Source organism: Chinchilla lanigera, unplaced genomic scaffold, assembly GCF_000276665.1.
Source record: "Chinchilla lanigera isolate Chin_1 unplaced genomic scaffold, ChiLan1.0 scaffold00019, whole genome shotgun sequence".
Lineage (NCBI taxonomy): Eukaryota > Metazoa > Chordata > Mammalia > Rodentia > Chinchillidae > Chinchilla > Chinchilla lanigera.
The window spans coordinates 2472574-2487197 of NW_004955420.1; the positions used below are offsets into that span (position 1 = coordinate 2472574).

Genomic DNA, 14624 nt, shown 5'->3' on the forward strand with positions numbered 1-14624 from the left:
GTTTATAGCAGTGCAAGTTGTGATAGCTAAATCTTGGAAACAACCCAAATGCCCATCCACCAAGGAATGGATAAAAAAGATGTGGTATTTTTATCCAATGGAGTATTACTCAGCTATAAAAGAAGATAAACTGGAGGCTTTTATAGGTAAATGGATGCAACTAGAGACCATACTCATAAGTGAAATAAGTTGGACCCACATGTGTACAACATGTTGTCTCCCTAGCTAAGAACATGAAAGAGTAAATAAAACCCAAAATGTACAATAGGTAATATGAAAGGGAAAAAAGCTGCTCAAAGGAGGGAACAACTGTGATAAGGGAATGAAGAAAAAGAAAGTACTAAGGCAGTATAAATACATATATATATCCATATGTATATATATACATATATAGATATATATATATCTTGAATAACTGTACTGCTGATATTTAGTGGTTTATTGAAAGGAACAGTTAATGCTTAATTTTTTATATATATTTTGACCAATTTTGCACGCTTATATCTGGTAATCTGAGTAATATATATGAAGACAACAATATGCAATATAACAACCATTGGTGAATTCCTACCATCCTGTCTAATGAAACTATATATTGTCTCTAATGTTCTTTTAAATTATTATCTTCTTATTCTCTTTAATGATTTGATCAATGTTCCATTCTTACTTCTGGTAATCTGAGCAACTTCATTGAAGATAACAGTATGTAATATAACAACCACAACCTTATCATTTGGTTTGAAACCCCATATTATTTTTAATGTCCTTGCTCTGTTTTTTTTTTTGTTGTTGTTGTTGTTTTTGTTTTTCTTCCGGTACCAGGAATCAAACTCACGACCTTGCGCTTGCCAGGCAGGCGCTTTTACCGCTGAGCTAAATCCCCAGTCCCCTTGCTCTGTTTTATTTGTATTTTGCTATTGTTCTTTCTTTTTTACTATTGTCTTTAAAATAAATCAAACCATTCTGAGATATTTTACTTTGTGTTTCAGTTACTCTGTGTGTATATATACAGTAAAACCTTGGATTGTGAAAAACATGTTCTGGGAGTTTTCCACAAGATGAGCAAACACTTCTAATGAATTTTAACTTGATAAACAAGTGATGTCTTGCAATATGAGTAGTAATTAATGCCGAATGTCACATGATCACAGTTGAGCTAGTGGCACTCTCTCTCTCTCTGGCTTTGAGATTGCGGGTGATCACCTCCCAGTAGTAAGAGGTTATGGAGGAGATCTCATCTGCAAAGAAGAGGACAAAAAGGAAGAGGAATCCCTCACTTCAAATGAGATTAAGCAGAAGTGTAAAGTGTGGGAAATAGTGCAAAATTTTGGAGACAATCACCACCTGAAAAAGGCTGTAACAGTGCAAGCGATGAATCTCTTTAGTGACAATGCCATGTCACATTTCTTCAAAATCCTCAAAAGGAGGCAAAAGCAAGTGGCATTGGATAGCTTCTTTGTTAAAGTTGCACAAAAATAAAAAGATCCCACTGAGCCAGTAGATAGCAGTGTTTTTGTTAGTGATACTGAGAGTCATTCTACACAGTAACCCTCCTCTTTCTTGTTTCTCTCCCACAAGACAAGAAAGTTTTCAAACGTAAATGTGGGTTAATTTGTTTCCTTTTCTTTTGTATTTTCTTAGTACCTAGCATTATATTATAGTATTTTAATCATTTTTCTATGACTATTTTTGGGTTGTGGAACAAGTCATCTGAATTTCCAGTGGGGAAATTTTCTCTGATATACAAGTGCTTTGGATTACAAGTATGTTTCCAGAACACATTAAGCCCATAAACCAAGGTTTTATTATATGTGTATTTTGGCAATTTGTCTTCTCTTTTAGTTGATAAAATATAACAACTTCTTTGGGTGAATTATGTGGGTATCACAATCAAGTCCAAGCTCTGCGCTCTGTTCTATAAGGGCTTGAAATTTGTTAAGAACATTGTTTTTGTCTTGATACTGTGTGCCACCAAACTTAGATTTGTATTATCACCCCCGAGTGAATACATTTAGTATCAATGGAAAGCCCTTTAATCAAAATTACAATTACATGCTTAATAATGTAAAATATTTCAGTGCAGTGGAATGATTTTCAAAAGCCTTACTTCATTTCCATCAATTGGATTAAAAAAAAATCTCAACCTATTAGTGAGATTAGCTGATGTTTTACTTAAAATGTCTGATGGCAGTGATTCAAAATTGACTTCATTCAAATGTTTGCCAAGATTATCTTCCAACAGTGGAGCCAACACAATAACAGTGGCCATGAATTTTTTGCATGTGTGTTCAAAACTATAGAACCCAAAATAAGTAAAATTAATCTATAAGAAGAATCATTTCACTTTGAGTTCTGAAATGTAAATATACTTTCTTCAGTACTGCGTGTTAGACGGTCGTCTTTGGACATAGCTTTCTTAAAATAGTTACTAACTTGTTTAGATTTATAGCAAAATCAAAAGCTTGCTGGTAGCATTTTAACAAAAGTCCTCAGGTAACCCTCCCGTAGAGGCCTGTTCCATTTCTATTTCCTGCACGTATCGCATGGGTGCCTGGTTTGTAATTTTCTGTTCTCACTCACGCTGCTCGACGGCAGTCTGGAGACTTCACAGGTTAGGAGGCCGCACTGAGAGCACAACGGGAAAGGGCAACGAAGAGCCACCAAATACTCATTTTTACCACAACCTGGGACAGGGAGTTGCTGTTCCCCGCCAACGTGTGTCAGAACCACTTTTCCAACGAGTGTCTCCCATTCTTTAAAAGGGAGGACTTAGTTAAATTATTCCAGAAAGCAAAGAAATAGGTTACAGAGGGCTATCTTTCAGTTTTAACCTGTACTTAGGAGGGAACTCTTGGTTGAACATGAATCTCACATGTTATTAGACAAAGCCTCTGCAGAAACTGGAAATAGCCAAATGAAGATTTAACAGCCTCACCACAGCTTACTTCATGCCAATTCCTAAAGGCACGTCTTTAAAAAAAATCCAGAACAAATGCAAAGCAGATGGAATAGCCAGCAGCAGGAGTAGCCAGTGCAGGCACAGACTGAGGGGACACATTATCACCCTGCTAAGAACCGGTCTTAGCTCAGTGTGGACACCACCACCACCAATGGGAGACAGGCCACAGGATGAAACTCCCAAGGCCTCCTGAGATGTCAGAGAATCTCTAATGAGTTATCTACTTGGGATTCACTTTAATTTTTTAATCTTTGCTAATTTAATAAATTGATCCCCAAATTGTCCATATTTACAGAGTACAGTTGAGGGAGTTTGGTGCATATATGCAATGTATAATGATCAAGTCAGTGTAATTAATACTTGTATCTCCTTATACACAGTATTTCTTTTTGTGTAGGGAAACTTCAAATTCCTCTGTTCTAGTTCTTTATGAAATACATAGTAACTTAACGTGCACTTGGATTTATCTATACTCTGAGTGATTCTATGTAGTGCACAAGTGCTGTCCAGTAGATCGCTGGCGTCCAACGCTCCACACTTGCACTCCAGCGGCCCCTGGGTGACTGTCAGGCCCAGGAAAATGCGCTGTGTGCTGGGGGCCAGGATCAAGCCCTGCGTGCCCTTCTCCTCTGCTGACTGAGTTACCTTGCTGTGCCCAAATCTGTCTAGGACAAATGGCATGTGCTACTGAAATTACTGAATTAGAAATTACTCAAAGTGATGAAATGTGATTCTAAAGAAAGAAAAATCACGTTTTCTTTAGGAACTATACTGAATCTTTGGAAAGACTCAACAAAGGCAAGCCATTAAGAAGCTCACATTAGAAGGGATTAAAAACTACTATTAAAATTGATGTGAGGAGTTCCTTAAAACTACAGAAGGGTCCTGTATTCACATTTCATCCCATATTACTTTGGTTTTTGCTCTGCTTGAAAGAAACTTACACTGGAAATCATAGGCTATAAACAACTTACTAATTGTGGTAATAAACACCTGTATTTGGCTCTTCCATGAGGCAGATGCTGCCCCTTTGTGTATTTTATGTCATCTGATCCCGCCAAAGGCAAAAAGCAAGCAAATTTGTTCCCTTGAGTGATTAAATAAGCTAAGGCTCACGAGAGTTGATGTTAAGTGATTTCCCAGGGTCACATGGCTGGGAGACTGGCGTTCAGCAGGCATAAATTCTCCACCTGTTTGTCTTCAAAATATATACATAGCTGCACTTCCTGTGCTTTGCTCCTGAAGGGTAAATCCTGAAAGAAAGGAGTTGATCGATACAGGTTCTGAAGTAACTCATCAGGTCTCTATCGTGAACAAGTGGCCTTGCATAGAGATAAGGTGGTATGAACCCAGAAGATGCCCCAAGCTCCAGCCTCCTTTCTTCCTGCTGCATGAACCTGAAATTTTTCAGTCCACACATTTTAGTGGCTTTTACTAAATTTTCTAAAATTCCATAAATGATCAAAGAAGTTGCTGGGAAAATCTACATGTCTAAGTCAGGGACAGACAGAGATGTCTAGGAGTGTGGACTCAGCAGGAGTTGCTTCATACTTTGCCAGATGACCAAATGGTAACCGTGGCCACTTGGTGAGCACCCGCTAGATGTCTGGTGATTTCCATAGGGTAGGGGAAGTTAAAGAACTCTCTGGAGCTGAACTGGAAGGCAGACATCTCATTGAGGAGCAGGAGAGGCTCAGGGTTCAGAGTTAGGGCTGGCTATGGAAGATGTGGCTCTGAGGACTGTGATTCTCAGGGAAACCAGGCAAACCCAAGGTTCAGAACTGGTCAAAGTTGACAGCAGAATAGCAGGCCCCGAAGCCAGGGTGGAGTGAAGTCAGTCTCTGCAGTGCAGTAACTAATTATGTCATTTGTCAGTGTGGCAAGGATAATATATATTCTTTTAGAAATACTGAGAACTATGGAAAATAGAAGAATGCATTCCACATGATAAATCATTTAGTATGCTGTATCTTTGAACTTTTTTCTTTACAGAATAGGACAATCTACATTTGCACTTACTATCTGGTAAACATTTTACTTACATTATTAAAATTATCCTATGATGTTATGTTTAATGTCCAAGTAGTGCTCCAGAATTGGGAAAATGAGGATACTAGAATCTACCTCCTCTGGGGTCAAATTCCAACTCTGCCATTTCCCAACAGAGGGACAAAACTTCTCTTGCCTCAGTGATCACCCCTACGTTCTCACTCTCACTCTCTCTCTCTTAAGGATAACAGCAGAGCTCCACTCCTCAGCAGGTTGGGAAGATGATGAGAGTGAATGAATTGATGGTTACGCACACTGTCACATGAATATTAAATTGTGTGTATGTTGAACCCAGAGCCTTTACACATGGCTACATACTCAACTCCTTTAAATTTTTTTTTATATGGAGACAAGACCTCACTAAATTGTTCAGGCTGGGCTCAAATGTAATCTTTCTGCCTCAGCCTCCAGTGCTAAATGACAGGTGTACACCACATTTACTAATTGTTAACTTTTATAATTACTGCAATTTATTTAATGAATTCTTTATTCTTAGACATTTGGGTTTTGGGGATTTTTGCAATTATAAATAAGATGCAGAGAACATTTGTTTTATCTATACATAAATCTATGTGCTTCTCCATAATTGTGCTTCCACGTGAATTTATGAAATCAGAGGATATACAAAATTTCTAAGCACTTCATATGTACTGTCAACCTGTTCTTCAGGATATGTGTATTGACTGATAATTAACTTGATGGTCCCTTGAAGGAAGCTGGTTATGAGATTAGGAGACAATTCTGAGTCGGGATTGACCCCCGAGTCTGCTGGGGGATGGACCTGAAAAGCCATGCTGGGCATTAGCTGGAGAGTAGAACATTCTAAAGTCCATTCCTTAGCAACTAAAAATTGACACCTTTGGTTTTCCTCTAATTTTAGCTTTAAAGTTTGTTGGCCCCTCTCATCTGTATGCCCAGGTGAGACACATGATCTGGTTTTCAACTTTTCCTCCTCCACCCATCATCAGTGAATAGCTCCTGAGGCCAGGGGAGTAGAAACCCTCCAGTCTCCAAAGGGAACAAGCACCAGGAGAGGCACCACTGGCTCTGGGCAGGAGGGTCTGGAAGGAAAAACAGTGAGAATCTGGGATCAAAACCCATTATAGGGTTCCCTGCTTTTCTTAATATTTATGGGAGTTGGTTCAGTCTTTACTAAATATTGGAGCATTTGAAGAAATGAAATCTCCTAACACAAAGACGCTCTTACAATTGCAAAATGCATATTTCAGAAATTTAGAAAACAAATAGAACTAAGTCTATAACCTAAAGAGAGGTAAAATATCCCAGATACCAATGTTTAGAAACTAGAAGTGAAAAAAAACTGAGTAGTATGCTTTTAAAAAGGTATTTATTAAGCAACTGCTTGTTTATGGACACCCAAAAGGAGGAAAACCAGTGCCAAATTTCAGGTACATGAGAGCTACAGTAAGCTTTTCCTTAACATTTATACAATCTTATAAAGAAAGAATCAAAAGTCAAATATCATCAGTAATATTTCTGACACATTATGGCAACATAAATCAACCAAGTGCAGTATTAAGCTCTATTCAAAATACACCACAGATCTGTGAAACAACGCGATGTTTGGACATATTTACAGGAGCCATTGTTTTCTACTATACTAAGCCTACACGGCTACAGAGGAAAATATAAATGGTGGTGTGGTTTGAGCCAGAGACATATTTTGGATTAGAGACATTGAAACCTCAGGAAGTCATTCAAGCTGTCCTTCCCCAGTACTTTCTCTGTGGCTGGGCAAAGAGGAAGTCTTCTGGAAAGAACATCTGTAAACATCCTGGCAGAGCTCTCTGAGCATTTATATGCTGTATGCTTTTGGAGGGTGTTAGTGCTTTGCCAGTTTTAAGGGTAACCGGTAGTGCTTAAGCAAAGGTACATGCAATGCTACAGCATAAAATAATAATTGGAATTCCAGTAATCAGTCTAATAATGGGGGTCATAAACATGATATTTTTTTTTCCCCTTAGGTATGATAATCCTGTTCACCAAAATAGCTAGCTGGTACCACCCTGCAAGAGTTTGACTTCAAAAGGAAAAATAAAAAACAAACCTCATCCGAATCTTCCATCTCACCTACCTTAAACTTAGATTAGTGGTAGGATTTGACATGACTGAATTCATTTAATGTGAGTAAATGAGTCACATTAGCTTAAAGCAGGGAGCCTGTCGCCAGCTTATTGCTTTCTATTGATTTGACCAGTAATTCATTTTCTGGATAAAAAATATTTATGTTATCAATTCATTGAATTAACATTTGTCACTAATCACTTAAGTAAATTATAACTGCAGCTATTTTGACTAGTGTTGCAGTTTAAATTGCAAAGAAATCATAGGAGACTCATTAGCAAGGAACCGTGTAAGATGTGATTTGCCTTTTAATGACATTATCTTTCAGTTATGTTATTTACAAGAGATACAGTGTTTCTGAAAACAGAAAGCTCTGTTCTACTCACTTAGACACTGTGACTGCGAATTTTTATGTATGTAAATATGTATGTCCCATTTTAAAGATGTACAAAAAAGACAAAAGAGTATTTTCAGGCACCAGTCTTGCAAAAACAAAAAAAAACTCACAGTTTTTCTTAAAACATGAAATTCAAGTATGTGGATAAATGAAAAAGAAAAATAGCTAAAACTGTTAATGTTGAACTAAGAATTGCAAATTGTAATGATTTCAGGGTTTTAATAAAAACATTTGCATGAAAAAAATTGGAATTTTAAGTCCAGTCCCATCACAACTTTCACTGCAATAAAAAGTTGACTATAAAATGGCATTGAAGATATGGCACTAGAAGTGTTTCTAAATTTCACTACTACAAAGTCTCTCATTTAAATAACTCATAGAATAAATGTTTTCTTTAATTATTAGAAAATTCTTGTTCAGGTAACAGTTACTTCCCGTAGAAAAAGCAGTCACCCCTTGATAGACACAGTGTAAGGTGTGGTGACTGGAAATGGTATGTAGCCAGGAAAATGGAAACGTAAGAGATTTTAAAAAGAAACCTATTTCCTTACTTTGCCTACATTAATAAAGAACACTCTTAAGTGTGCCTACAAATTTTACTGGTTCGCATAGGAGCAGCCCAGCTCAAATTCATTTTGAGAAAAATGCACAAAACAGTGGGATGAGCAGCCCTTTGAAACAGTGGGAAGCCGTTTGATACCTTGCCAACTGGAGACATTCGCCTATTTTTTTTTTTTTTTTTTTTGTACTGGAGATTGAACTCAGGACCTTGCACTTACTAGCAGGCACTTGTGCTGCTGAGCTATATCTTCAGCTACCTCATAATTTAAAGATATTTATCAGATGACTACCACAACATAGCATGTAAATAACTGTGAGTTCACTCAGGATAAAGAAAATTCTTGGCTTTTTAAATAGAATACATACATTAAGTGTTGTGAAATAGTAGACTCTTAGAAACAATTTCCCGCAGAGTAATTTCCTTTTTTCCCTGAGTCTTAAACAATATGCAGAGTATAATGATATAAAGAAGTTGCAATGTGTGTAAAAACAAATGGTTTGAGAAGACAAATGTCAAGGTCCCTTCTCCAAACATATCCTTTGTGCTTCCAGACTGAGCAGTGAAGGGCAGTGTGGTCCTTGCTGAAAAAACTATTCCCTCAAAGTGAGTCAGACCAAGACGGCAGTTGTCACACACAAAACAGGGAAGTTGTCCAGCAAGGAAGGTAAGCATCCAATTAGAAGCTGGATTTATTCTTATGGAATTAAATGTACCAGTGTACTTTTTTAAAATATTGATGTACTCCTAAGAGTTAACTGAGTAATCAGCTTGTTAAAGTTCTGCACTTAAATCAACTAGATGGTGCAGTTTTAGTGTCCAAATGGATTTTAGAAGTATTTCTCTAGAGAAATAATTCTAATTATGATTGTGTGTTGATGTTTCCAAAATAAATTATATCAGTTAATTATTTCACCATGATCATCTTTCCTTTGGTGGATAAAAAATAATCATGGTGGTAATTTCCTAAAGTGATTTAATTAATTCTGTAGCTAAACCAATAAATTTATATAGAAACTGCTTATATGACTTAGTACAGTATTGCAAAAAATGTAAAGAAATTTATAAAGAAATCAATTTTAGGACAATATATTTACATGCAAAGTACTGGCTATATAGGGAGAAATGCCAGTGTAAATGAAAATGTTAGCTTTCTAACCAAATGTACAACATTTAGTAGAAGGCATCTACTCATTATACATGAGGAGGAGGAGACCGGATACTCACGGAAACATCTGTCAGGTAAGCAGTGACACCTAAACAGCAAAACTAGTCTGCAGACAAGACAGAGTGTAGATATTTTGAAATAAATGACTACAGGATTTTAAAGAGTTGTGAATGTCAATAAGCAGTAGCATTTGTGGGATTCTGAGTTGTTCATCTGGGCCGGCCTTAACCTTTTGAAACGTTTCTGTGGTCGTTAAGTGTTCTGTACGCTTGCCAGAGTAAGTCAGAATCATTCCTTTATTCAAAAACCAAAGCGGTATAATTGGCTTAAGTACTTTTGTTAAGCCAAATAAGATGGCTTGAAATTGACTATGGTTTTTATAAAATATTTCCTAAATGTTTAATATGCGATTAGATATCTTCAAATGCATCTTTTATATTGCATTCCATTCCATTCAAAGCATGATCAATAGGGCATTTGAGTGTGATTTTTAGAGTTAATCTTTCAAAATTTTATGATGCTAATTCACTATAAAACAATTTCAGATAGAGGGTATTTATTTCCAAGTATTGTATATAAGATTATTAATAATTCTGCATAATCTCTAGAGCTGTTCTATTCAGTCACCCCTAGCCACATCTGGCTGTTGAACACTTCCAATGTGCTTAATAGAACTGAAGAAATAAAATTTTAATTTAACTGATTTTAAATTCAAAATCTGTTTTAACTATTAGAGAATTTTTAACTTAAACAAGTTGGTGAATGCACTCCTAACAAGTTATTGAGTCTACTTTTTATCTATAAATTTTATGAAATCTAAATACATGAAGTATTACTGGTGAAACTGAATGTCTAACTTCAGTGTTCAAAAACTCATGGTGAAAAAACAATATCAACTTTTTGTAAATCCATATATTTTGATTATATGTGCCTTGCATTATGTCTCTCTTAGGCTGTCCTACTCTAGAGCTTTGTAAAAATTGTTAGTTTTTTAAAAGAGTGTTTTAAATTTTTTATTTTAATATTATTCTTTTAGTGAAGTAACTTTGAAGAGTGTGGAAAAGAAAGTCAGGTTTAGTATTTCCCCACCCAGCAGGACCCTGTTTGCCCTCTCTGCAGCTCTTCCTTCTTCGATTTGCACAGTCCTCTCCACACCCGCAGCAGAACGTGAAATCACAGGCAGTGGGAATGCAGGAAGAGCATGAGAGAGCAGTGAAGGGTGTGCAGTGGAATCAAACTGATCACACCCTACGGGTTCTGTCTTTTCTTTCTTCCAGTTTCTTCCAGATCAGTGTATCCCTAATTCCAATACTGACCTTCAGCTTCCTCCAAGTTCTGCTGTTCTATGGCTTCTGTTTAGAATAGTGAATGATGACTGTATTCAGCAATATGTCTGGTCATGTGTTGATGCTCGACTTTGTCCAGGCCCGAGAACTTTCATCTTTCAGAGTGGAGAGCTTTCTCTGGGAGAAGGAGTCACATCCCAGCAGTTTGAACACTGCCACGCGATACTTCATGGACATGATGTTGTACAGAATGGGGTTGATGGCAGCGCTGAGGTAGAAGAGGACAAATGACACGAGGTTGCAGTACTGGCTGATCTGAGCAATTTCCAGGGAGCCAGGCTCAAAAGATTTGGAAAATAAGTATCTTCCTACGTGGAAGGGTAGCCAGCAGAGGATGAAAGCAAACACCACTACAGCTGAAAGGGCAATGGGAGAGAGATCATCAGTTCAAGAAATGTTGCAACAAACAACCATTCTACGTTCAAGACTTAGTTTTGTTTTAATTACATATACCATGGCCACTGAGAAAAGCTGCATTCTTCTCTTGTCATAGAGCAACAGGGGGCGCTGCTCTTGCCCTTTCCCTCATTTTAATGAAGACTGAGACTTTCCAAGTAACGGTTTGACAATTCTTACTGTTGCTTTACTTCCAGGCATCTCTATTTAAGGATTTGTTTACTTATTTTGTGATTGAGGTGACATATTGACTCAACTGATAGCCAATTTGTTCACAATAACCCACCATTTTACTTGTGTTAGACACAACACAAACATGTATGCATTAAAGTTGAACTCAACCATACCTGTGAACTACAGTTTCCCGGGGTACTTTATTTTTCATAAATGCAGATTTCTTGGATTATTATAGACTCAGTAAATTAAAATTTCCAAAAAGGAGATGAAGACATCTGCCTTCTTCTCTGTCTCCCTGTCTTTCTTTCTCTTCCTTTATTCCTTCCTTCCCCCCTCCCTTCCTTCCATCCTTTCACATTATGTTTTGATATGGTCTTTGCTAACACCTTAGCCTCCTGAATAGTTGAGTCTACGGGTATGTGGCACTACACCATTTTTAAAAAGTTTTATAGATGATCGGGTGTGCAGTTAGAATTAAGAACCACTGAGATGGATGGTTCTATATCACTTACAGTATTTATAAGGTCTGAAAGGTCATTCAGCCAACCAACATTAATTAATCCATCCAAGTCTTTATTTTGCCCATATTTTTAAAAAGACTTTCTCATTTTCAGATTAAATTTTTAAAATTCAGAAACCAGAGGAAGGATAATCAAAACAGTGTTTTAGCCCTGCTATCGCATTAATACTTTCCTTGTCAAGGAAAAATTAACATTGACAAAGAATTTAATGGCTTTAAAAATTGGAGTAAATTACTAAATGTATCCTCAAAACTAAGTTGCATAGTAACAACTTAATTGCCATGGCAGCAGTGTGAACTCATATGTAAGAGTTTAGAGTCCCCTAGAGGATACAAATAGGTTTACAATTTATGAGTCGTAATGGGAGAGTCAGTGGTCTAGAAAATAAGATCTGACATTCCTTGAATAAACTTTATAGTTGTAATATGCAAGACCTAAGAATTGTAAAATTGTAAATAGGGGATCATCCTAGAATAACTTCTGAGAAACATTAAATATGTCAATAAATATGAAATGCTGATCATAATGTTCAAATAATAAAATATACAGACTCTAGCTTTTAAAAAGTGAGTAGAATTAGTATTTTGCCTGCATAAAAACACACTTGTATCATTTCATCTGTACCAAACACATATCCTTAAAGAAGTTGATTCCATGGAATGAATATTTGACACACTTTACTTGTGCCGCTGCACACAGGTGCTCCTGGAGGGCCCTCGGCGGAGGGTGGTAAGTCCTACCAGTTTCCTGGCCTACTTTTCTCCTGCTCGGGTTCTGTCTGGCCTAGCTTGCCCTGCCTTCCCCAAGCCTATGCCACCCGGAGAGACAGGAAATCACGAAAATAAATAGAAGGAGACCCAGCACTGATTTGTCTCTAACTGTTTTAGAAAGCCACACAAACAGCAGCCGAATAAATGGAGTTGATCCAATTATCTGAAAAACTTCAGCGCAGAAAACAAATCATATTTTTGATAAAAAATGAATAATCTCTAACAAAATCACGTTTTCAGTTACATTCACCACTGCATAGTTTTGCCATTTGATGCCTGCTTTTTCTTCCTGTCACTTTCTTCCACGAATTCTGTTTGAGGCAGGCATCTTAACCGCACCTTTAACACTTAAGAGACCACAAGACTTTCATAAAGCATCTTAGTTTCGAAGCAAGTTTCTGGGCTCATAAAATTCATTTTGGGGAAATAATAGAACCATGACGAAGAGAAAGAAGACAGAGGAAGAGACAGAGAGACGAAAGATGCCAAAGAAGAGTCAGCACAACATGGGGGGGGAGAGTTGAGAGACAGAGAGACAGGAGCCAGAGAGACAGGAGCGCGAGCATCCCAAGAGGAAGCAGACTCGGGCTGGCGGGAAGCCGGGCGCGGGAGACTCACCCAGCATTTTCACGGTTTGCCTGTGGTTCTGGTCCCTGAGCGAGGCGCTCACCGCCGCATCGCCGCGCCTCCGCCGCCACAGCTTCCTGCCGATGAGGCTGTAGAGGACAGTGAGGCAGAAGACCGGCAGGAAGAAGAAGACGCTGGACACCCACACCATGACCGTGAGCAGCCCGGAGCGCACGGCGAACTCGGTGGGGCGGCACTCGTTGGTGTCCCGAGGGTCGGTGCCGTTCTCGTGCTCCACGCCCACAAGCACGAAGATGGGCCCGGCGCTGCAGAAGGCCAGGGCCCAGATGACCAGGATGACCAGCTTCACGCGGCCCTTGGTGACCACCACCTTGGCCCGCAGCGGGAAGCAGATGGCGAAGTAGCGCTCGACGCTCAGCGCGGTGATGGTGAGCACCGTGGCGTAGGTGCAGCTCTCGCTGACGAACTGGAAGAGTTTGCAGAGCAGGTCGCCCAGGTTCCAGGGCCGGTACTGCCAGAGGCGCACGAGGTCGAGGGGCATGCAGAGGAAGATGAGCAGGTCGGAGAAGGCCATGCTCGACAGGTAGAGGTTGGTGGTCGTGCGCAGCTCGCGAAAGCGCGACACCACCAACATGGTGAGCAGGTTGCCCGCGACGCCCACCACGAAGAGGGCCACGCAGGCGGCAGTGACGCCCGCCAGCAGCGGCGCGGGGAACAGCGGCAGCAGCTCGTCGGCCAGGGAGTCGTTGCTGGCGGGGCCGTCGCAGCCCCGCTCGTGCAGCGAGAGGTTGCGCTGGGGCTCCTCGCTCGGCGTCGCGTTCCACATGCTGCTGGCTCCGAGGCGCGACAGCTGGAAGGCTGGCAGAGCTGATCCCGGCTGCGGTCCCCCTGGGAGCCGGGCAGTGCGAGCAACGAGCGGGCGCGGGCAAGCAGCGAGGGCGCTGAGGAGGCGGGCGGGACGGGAAGGAGCCCCGGGGGAAGAAGCGGTGGGAGGGAAAGAGACCAGAGCAAGAGGCAGAGACAGCCACCCGCGCTCCCTCTGACCCCTCCCCTCCGCCACCCTCGCCTCCACAGCCCTGTCCCCCAGCGCGCCTCCCGCCGCGCTCACGCGCCTACCTGTCACCGAGCCCGCAGCGCGCACTTCCCGGAGCGTCGCGCTCGTGGGCTCTGCAGGGAGAGGCGCGGGGAAGCCGGCGCGCGAGGAGCTCTCTCCGGAGCCCAGGGCGTTAGTGTGGCCGGGAGGGCGGGTCACTCCGGGAACGGGGTGGGGGCGGCGGTGGCGGAGTGAAAGATGCTCTGCAGTACCCGGGACCTGAGTCCTTCCAGAAGGGGAAGGGGTGATGTGGACCTGAGGGGAGAAAGAGGGAGAAGGCCCATCCCGGTGGACAGCGTGTGTGTGTGTGTGTGTGTGTGTGTGTGTGTGTGTGTGTGACCTTGTGTTTGCATTCGGACCAGGGAAGACAGGTGTGCGCCTGAGAAGAGCGTCACACAGTGTGGAACAAACCATCTTACTGGAGAGAAGTAAATTAAGAGATGTGACCTTTTGTCCAAGGTCCCACAGCAAGGCAGGGGCTCAAAGACCCGAGAGGAATCACCTAAGCGGTTTGGA

The 14624-nt window shown here is 40.4% G+C and overlaps 1 protein-coding gene and 1 long non-coding RNA gene across 3 annotated transcripts in view; one reads left to right on the forward strand and one right to left on the reverse strand.

Moving 5' to 3' along the window:
* Positions 1-10591, forward strand: part of LOC106148330 — a 21909-nt gene extending 11318 nt beyond the window's left edge. The window contains exons 3-5 of one of the 2 annotated variants that reach the window (XR_001233669.1): positions 8604-8716; positions 9227-9291; positions 10495-10591. This is a non-coding gene — a long non-coding RNA (uncharacterized LOC106148330). The remainder of the gene's footprint in view (positions 1-8603; positions 8717-9226; positions 9292-10494) is intronic. The other variant, XR_001233670.1, reaches the window with a different exon arrangement.
* An 8-nt stretch (positions 10592-10599) lies between these two features.
* Positions 10600-13841, reverse strand: Ghsr (growth hormone secretagogue receptor). The gene is made up of 2 exons (XM_005383008.2): positions 13046-13841; positions 10600-10919 (listed from the first exon to the last, which is right to left on the reverse strand). Exons 1-2 carry the CDS (start codon positions 13839-13841, stop codon positions 10615-10617), a joined length of 1101 nt encoding a protein of 366 aa, XP_005383065.1. The 3' UTR covers positions 10600-10614.
* Positions 13842-14624: the final 783 nt, after the last annotated feature.